The following is a 7,846-nucleotide window of genomic DNA, read 5'->3' as shown; positions in this document are numbered from 1 at the left end:
TTGTAATAACCTATTAACGACCTAATTCTCGTATGTCAGATTTTTTTGTAAATGTAATGGAGTTAAGTTGAAAGAAAACAGAAAAATATGATATACCTTTGAATTTATTTTAATGTATCCAGCACACAAACATTTTTCATTTTAAATTACATTTTATAACTTAATTAAGGTACATGATTAAATATCAATCGTCATTAATATTACACAAAGTAATAACGTTCTCATAAATAAAGTTACGCCAAAATTATGACACATTTTGACATATTGTTGACATAAAAATAGAAAGTCTCCTACATGAGTGTTGTTTAAATTCGAGTAATTTAAAGTGGTTTTTCTTTATTTTATTATTTAAAAAATCTGTATTTAAATTAACATGAACCATTAAGATTGTAGGCATATTGTGTACTTACATACTATGAAGTTATTTTTAAAATTCAGAGGTAAATTGCTCGTAAATACGGTCCGTGATTTTAATTAGGTACTCGATAAGAAAAACCAAAGTTTTTAAATTAGACAAATCAAAACAGCACTCTGATAACAGAAAAAAAATAACGCAGGAAACATTTCAGCAAAATCCATGCCCACAAATTAATTACACGCAGTATAAGGATAAATAAATAATATAAATCTTTTCCATTATAAATACACTCTGTTTCACTTAAATTAGTTACGCTAAGTTACAATCTACACTAGGATCTCGGCACCCATATACAACTAAAGCTAATAGGTAACTTCACCGTACTTTGAAATTATACAATTCTATCAACAATAACACATTGAAAACGATCGAGTCCAAATCGATTTAGTTATTCGATTTATAACCATCTCGATTCGAACCCGATCGAACTCGCACAGAAAAGAGGAATCATAAACTTTGCTTTCGTTTACTTTTTGTACTTAATCAAAAGATACAGTCTTGTTTACACATTGGTCACTCGTTTCTAACGCCTAGAACTATAACACAGGGGTAACATATCTATACGCTAAACTAAATCTATTTGAAATCTAACAATATTTACAACATTATCGTCAAATGCAAAAAAAGGAAAATTTGACAAGACTGAATATTCTTTGGCCTACAATGTTTAGAACTGACAAATTCTACCGCTACCTTTTGAACTTTTAATTACATTACATACTAAAGTACATACAAGCGAGCGTGACTAGGTATATTAGGTTTCGAATCTAAAGGTTTTGGGCGCTAAGCGTGCTGAGCGCGACCTAAGTGGATGAAGAAAGCGACGCGGTCCGCGCTGCGCTCCCCGCACTTATTACACATGAAGGGGTCGTTGTAACCATGGAAACCCATGTGAATCGTATGCATGGTCAAGTCCCCAAAGGTGATGTCACAGTATTGACACGTATAAGTGTTCTGTGCGGTCGTCGACGGCGTTTCTTCCTCTGATTCGGACTCGGACACGTCTATTTTTTGCGGTTTGTCATCTTCATGTTGTAGACGCAACGCAGCGGGCTGAAGTTTAAAAGCGGGCCCTTTTCTTCGGTGTTTGAGGCTAGTGGTGGGTGTCACTGGCATAGATTTATCTGAATTAGGTGGAGGCGATCCAGCTTCGCTCGTCTTTGCGTTTGTCAGGTCGAGGGCGTCGTTAGTTTGAACAGGTGTGACACATCTTGCAGGTGGCGTGCGGGGTAAGCTTACTGGGGACTTAGCTGGAGGCGACGAATTAGTTTCCATGCGCTCTCCGTACGACAAACGCTGATGCAAAATAGAAGGCGGTGGGGTTATGTTTTGTGGTTTTTCTGGTACAGTCTCAGAATGCTTAGGAGAAGTCCGAGACTCGTAACTGTTGTTCGGTGGGAAGAGAAAAGAGTGAGGTAGCAGAGGCGGCAAGTATGGCAAGTTCGGTAGGTTTACCGGGAAATGGTTGCCAAATAGCGGGTGCGTCGGCGGCGGCGGCGGCGGTGGCTGATTGTTGTTCATTACTTGTTGTTCAAACATTTTTGACATCGGTTTTTGTTTGGGCCCACGGCGAGTGCCGTACACGTCAATTATCGGCAACGGGTTAGGCGTCCCGTCTAAATTTAGTACCATGGCCGGATTATGTTGGTATTTGCGCAGGTGCAGTTTCAAAGAGTGGCAATACTTGGTCGCGTAATTGCAGTCTGCGCAACGGTATTGATAAACGTTCGAGTGGGACTTGAGGTGCGAGTTGAGCATTGATTTGTTGACGCAGGAGTACGAGCACTGACTGCATTGAAATGGCTTGGAGCCTAGGTGGTTTCTCATGTGGTACTCAAGATGATGTTTATACTCGGTGACGAACGGGCACTTTCTGCAGCAAAGCATTTTCTCGGGTTTGATATGCTCCTTGCTGTGTTCCCAGAAGCTGAGTTTGGTGACGGCGACGAACTCGCATTGTTTGCATTTGAACGTTTTGACTTTGCCGTGGGAGTTAACGGCTGGGACACGGAGGCCGGGTTCCTCATCGAAGTCGTCGTCGAGACCGGAGCCGTCGCGACCGTCGTCGGCGTCGGGCTTTCCCTGCGCGTCGTAGCCGGAATCTTGGAAGCGGTCGAATGATCGCCTGTCGTGGTCCCTGTCGGGCGAGGACGGGGTCCTAGGGGGAGATTTGGGCGGCGTGGCGTCGGCACGCGCTAATGGGGTCGACACGTGAGCGGGGGGCGCCAACGTTCTCGGGGAATAAGACGTTTCGTAGCCGGGCGAGGGGACTCGGCCTTCGTTGGCGCGGGGCTCGAAGCCGGGGGGCGTGAGGAGGCTGTAGGGCATACCTCCGCGGTAGGTGTCGAGGTGCATGCCTAGGTTGGCCTTGGCTTTGAGAGGCATGGCGTCGTAGTACGGGGACGGGTCGCCGGAGCTGCCGACGCTGCGGGGCGAGTGTCCGTTGGAGTCCTTGCTGGAGGAGGACGGGGACGCGCTGTGGAAGCCCTCGGAGTAGAAGCCGCTGGCTTGATCTTTCACGAAACTCGCGTCGTCCATTGGTTCGGATTTCTAGAAGAAAGGGGGCTGTTAGATTCTCGAATATGTAGGAAGAGGAGAATTATTTGGAAGTCAGGTTAATATGCTTACCACGGCTGATGGTTGTATCAACGGGCCCCAGGCCTGGGGGTGCGAGGAGTGGGGCGCGGGCGTCATGCCGGCGGGGGAGGCGCAAGTTAACATACCTGGAGACAAACGACTTTGATTTTAAAATAAGAACATTTTAACTGCACATAATTTGTGCAAACAACTGACTGTCACGAATAAAATATTCGCTGACTTCGCAGATGAAGTAAAAAATGTGGACAATGTTGTAACGTAGGTAGCCTCGTATGCATTAATGTCGTCGTTAGGTAATCTTTATGCTTTGATGTACTAATTGTGCCGTCATTTTCCTTTGAAGTCCAAATTATGCCGCTCACTAATTAGGTATGAGCATATTACGGGACTAATACGAAAGTATGTTAATATTCCTAATTAATTCAAAAAATTTGCGTTAAGCCAATTTGTTATTGTTCCAGAAGGTCGTGTAGAGGAAAATGCTAATCTCCCAGACAGTTAAAAGTTAGCGCTTTGATTTAAATACTTTAATTGGCCTACGTCATAGCATACCCTACTACAATAAAAAGAGGAAAACTAATATTAATCAAGTTATAAAACATCCAAAAACAACTATGTTGCCTTAAGAAAACTACTGTATTGCTTTCAAGATAATTTTGTAAATAGATTTATTATGTAAATGTATAAATATAAGTTCAAGTAATGTATTTCAAACCTAAAATAAAAGCTTAATTTAAGATGCAAACGCAAGCGTACCTTAAAAGTTTAAAACTATCGTTGAAACTTAATAAATCAACCTAAAAATTTCTTTGATTTTATTCATTTTATTGAAATCTGGTATAAAAAATCTTAAATAGTTGGCAGGCAGACAGTGTTTCAATATAATTTGTAGAAAATTTTGTCACTTATATGAATAAAAATCAATCGACACCCTTTAAAAAAGTTCAATCTATCAGCCAGGAAACAAATTACAATTTAAGATAAAAATACCTAAAATAGTCTAAGCACACTCACCTTCCCCTTAAATAATTCGCACGAAACTTTCCAAGCACAACACAAATGTTTGCATCAAAACAACTTCACACGATTCTTTACACTTCCAAAATACACAGATTCAGCTGAACGTTTTTTGGGCACAACCCTTCAGAGCGCGAGCCGAAAACGGTGTGACCGCTCCGGCGCCTCACAATGAACTGAAAAAAAATCTGTCAATTTTTATGCCCCAAACATCGATAAATGTATTCCACATTCGAAAGCGACCAGTTTTCTGGCGAGAGCGAGACGCACTGCGGCGCGCATACGTTCATCCCTCTCGCGCCCCCACACCGCTAACCAATCGCCGCGCGCTACCAGGGGGTGGGGATTCCGTTATTAAGTTATTGTTTATGCTATATTAATAACAAAAAAATAACCGGGGTAGTAGTTGTAATAAACCATAGGCGTTAGCTGTCGGTTATTACGAGACAATAAAAATAAATGCGGTTAAGTAGGGAAATGAGAATGTTGTTCTATTGTGCCATAGCGCTAATGCGATATTTATGTTTGTGTTTGCTATTAAGTAGCTTAGCTCACTTAATTTCTTGAGCATCTGTTGTAAATAAGATTTAATTAAAGAATAAAGTAAAGGAGCTTTTGTTTATATTGGAATTTTTTTAATCAAAATGTTGTTTTGAAGTAGACAAATGAATCGCTCGGTCGTTCTTTTTTCGAATGTCGCCGTTAAAAAAGTTAGCGAGAAGGGAGGCGCTATGAGGGGGCGTCGAGCTTTTTATGTGAGCGATCAGCCAATCGCGGCGTCGCGTTTAAAAAAGGAACGTACTTTTTTATTTTTCAGTTGTGTTCCGACCAATAAAGTTTATGTTGTTTACAATAACGTACGTCATAAATGTGTTGCTGGTGCGCGGTTTGGTTGATTTACCTAAATGGTGATTTCATTTGATACAATGATGTATTTTTTAACCCATTTTAATCTTTTTATCCTTTGAGGAATTTAGGACTTTTTTTTAAATTTACCTTAGAATATTGTAAGCTTCTTAGCAAAAGGATTAAAACAAAAGTTTAAAGTGCATAGTACATATATTCTAGTAATTTAAATACGTATTTGCCACATTTATAAATGAAATGTTACATAAAGTTCACTTTAAAGTTCTTTCAGCAAGTTTGTGACAATACTGATTATTGTCAGACACTACAGTGACTCTACATACTCGTACACAGTACATTGTATTAAATATTTTCATAGTTTTCAGCTGTAAATGGTTGCCGAAATTCAGTAATCTGAAATACTTTTTTAATACTTTAATGTTGCTATAAATATTTAAGTAAGTACCAAGTGTGAGTATTTCTTTGTAAGATTAGAATTGAGTGTATTCTTTTAATTAAAATATGTCATATTGATTAGCTTGTTTTTCATCGCCAGTACATGGCTATCTAAAATTAATCAGTTTTAATTAAATTAATTTATACTTTAGGATACAACAAAATAAAGTATGGAATATTCCATCACACCGAATTGTTTTATTCGTCAGTCGTCACTAATTGTATATTAAAAAGAGGGCACGTTTAATTGGAGTGTAAATATTTACATCTCCTTTACATGTACTGACCGGTAATGTAAACAAAGTTTGTTTAAAGTCCGATCGATTCTTCGAATAAATAAGTGGATAAGCAGTCTCTTTTGTCGGTAGCTTAGAAGTGTTTCTAATTGTATTGTAAATAATTGTTTATTTTTATTATTTTCCTTATTAAGTACCTACTAATATTAAAAAGAGTTTAAGATATCTGTTAAAATGGGTTCGTTATGGACGAAGATAGAATCGCGCCAACATAAATTCTTTCAGAAAATGTAGAAGTTTGCGCGCTTCAACCTCATTGAAGTCAACTCTATAATGAGCTTTAATTTGTATTTGTAAAACTTGCGCCAATCCTTATTTTGGTTGAGATAATTAACTCTCTTTTATATGTCATAAAAAGTTACATGCCCTTATAATCAAAGGGTCTAAACTATTCCATTTAGTACGCCTTCATGCTTACTAGTGTTTACTTTTGCAAGTGTTTTGAAAAACGTCCTATGAAACGCATGTTACTCTCGTTTCACATCGTTTAATTGATTGATTCGTCAATTGATTGGTTGTGTCAACATGCATAATAGTCACATTTGTTCGACTTATAGTAACTAGTGATCGTACGAGTATCTAAAGGAACTTTTTTATAGTTACCTTAAGATTCTTGCACTTAAAAGATGCATCTCAATCTAATTTTATAAAACCTGAAAAAATATTTGGTTTCCGGTGGGAATCGAACCGACGACCTTTCGATTGCCGGGCGACTGCTCTAACCACTGAGCTATAGAGACAATCAGACACATTACCTAAACCCGTTGCACTTTTTTTAGCTATTGCAAACTTGATTAACAAATTAAATTAAACTGGCATACCATCGTCGCGACAAGTTAAAAAAGTAAAAACCGATAGTTAACCGACCAGTTAGTCACAAAGCCGACGTTTGCCGACACGCGTAACTACGCGTGATTAGACGCGGCGCCAGTTTAATGTTTTTTAATATTACCAAGCGATTAACGCAAGTTGCGTTAAGCTAGGTAATGGGCAAAACAGCCCGGTACTAATCTGTACTAATAGGGCTTTGACACATCGGTAGCAGACAGCATAATCCAGTAATGAATTTTTTGTTTTTAAAAAAGAAAAAATAAAAGAAAAAAAATTTCGAGACACAACTTTTTTAAGAGCCAAAAAGCTCGAATCTAAGGCACAGCTTTATTAGACCAAAAATGTTACTATTTATAGATGAATCTTTGTCATTTGTGTTTATCAAAGTGTTGACGTTTGTGTTATAAAAGCTCACATAAAGTCAATTGGTGGTGTCAACCATCCCATAGCAGGCTCCTTCTGCTGTACGAAATGTATGGGAGAATACAGTCTGAGAGTCCTCAAAAGTAAGTACATATTTCAATGGCAACTACCCCATGAAGTGCATTTTAGGCAGTCACAGTTTTTCAGCCACAAGAAAATAAATGATTTTTTTATTTATAAATCTCTTTTTCAATGATGAGTTCTGTCACATCCAATATTCTACTATAGATTGCTTGCTACTTGGTGCGGCAAGAAAAAATAAGAAATCTTGGAATACTCGCAGAGCGATTTATAAAACAACAACTGCTGCGGCGCGGTGGTTTAAAATTTCTAAGTTATCTACTGCTTACCTTCAAATTAAGCTAATGCCTAACTATCTCCGCTTGTTTAACGTATGTTTTTGAACATGCCGACATTTACACAAATTCATTACCGATAAAGAACCGTTAATATTGGCCATCTAACGACTCTTTTATCTATTCCTGTTAAATTGCGGTATGACAAAAAGGAAAGAACAGTCATAACGGTGCTTTATTTATTTTTGATAATGTCATGGGGTGATTTTTGACATTTATCGTTATAACGGTAACGTTAATTTAGTGTAAGTAGACCTAATTAGTATATAATTATTACCCGAGTCATGATGATGATGATTGTAAACAGAGATGTAGAGATGCTTATAATAAAATTGTGGCTAAAGTAGGACTAAACATAGATGTTTTGAACATTTCAGAATACTTAATTGAGCTTTCCATTCGTTAATAAATGTCAAGACAAATCCAATAGTAAGTACTAAATCAACGATAAATCTTTTTCAGGACTCTCAACAAAACCCTAACTACTCTCAAGTTAATCAATAGTAGAGTCGTCAAGATATCGAGATAAGTACTAATCGTAGTAAAAATGCGCCTTAGATTTCAAATTGGTGTGCTTTGAAACAATGTGCATAAAAGGAAAATGT

At 38.1% G+C, this 7,846-nt stretch overlaps 1 protein-coding gene across 1 annotated transcript; it reads right to left on the bottom strand.

Moving 5' to 3' along the window:
* Positions 1-888: 888 nt before the first annotated feature.
* On the bottom strand, positions 889-4,219 carry LOC114363308 (zinc finger protein hunchback). The gene is made up of 3 exons (XM_028318994.1): positions 4,031-4,219; positions 3,047-3,141; positions 889-2,968 (listed from the first exon to the last, which is right to left on the bottom strand). Exons 2-3 carry the CDS (start codon positions 3,137-3,139, stop codon positions 1,202-1,204), a joined length of 1,860 nt encoding a protein of 619 aa, XP_028174795.1. The 5' UTR covers positions 3,140-3,141; positions 4,031-4,219; the 3' UTR covers positions 889-1,201.
* Between the last annotated feature and the right edge of the window lie 3,627 nt (positions 4,220-7,846).

This window comes from Ostrinia furnacalis, unplaced genomic scaffold, assembly GCF_004193835.3.
Source record: "Ostrinia furnacalis isolate ACB-3 unplaced genomic scaffold, ASM419383v2 OfSCF7056, whole genome shotgun sequence".
NCBI lineage: Eukaryota > Metazoa > Arthropoda > Insecta > Lepidoptera > Crambidae > Ostrinia > Ostrinia furnacalis.
This window is presented reverse-complemented; position numbering and strand designations above follow the sequence as displayed.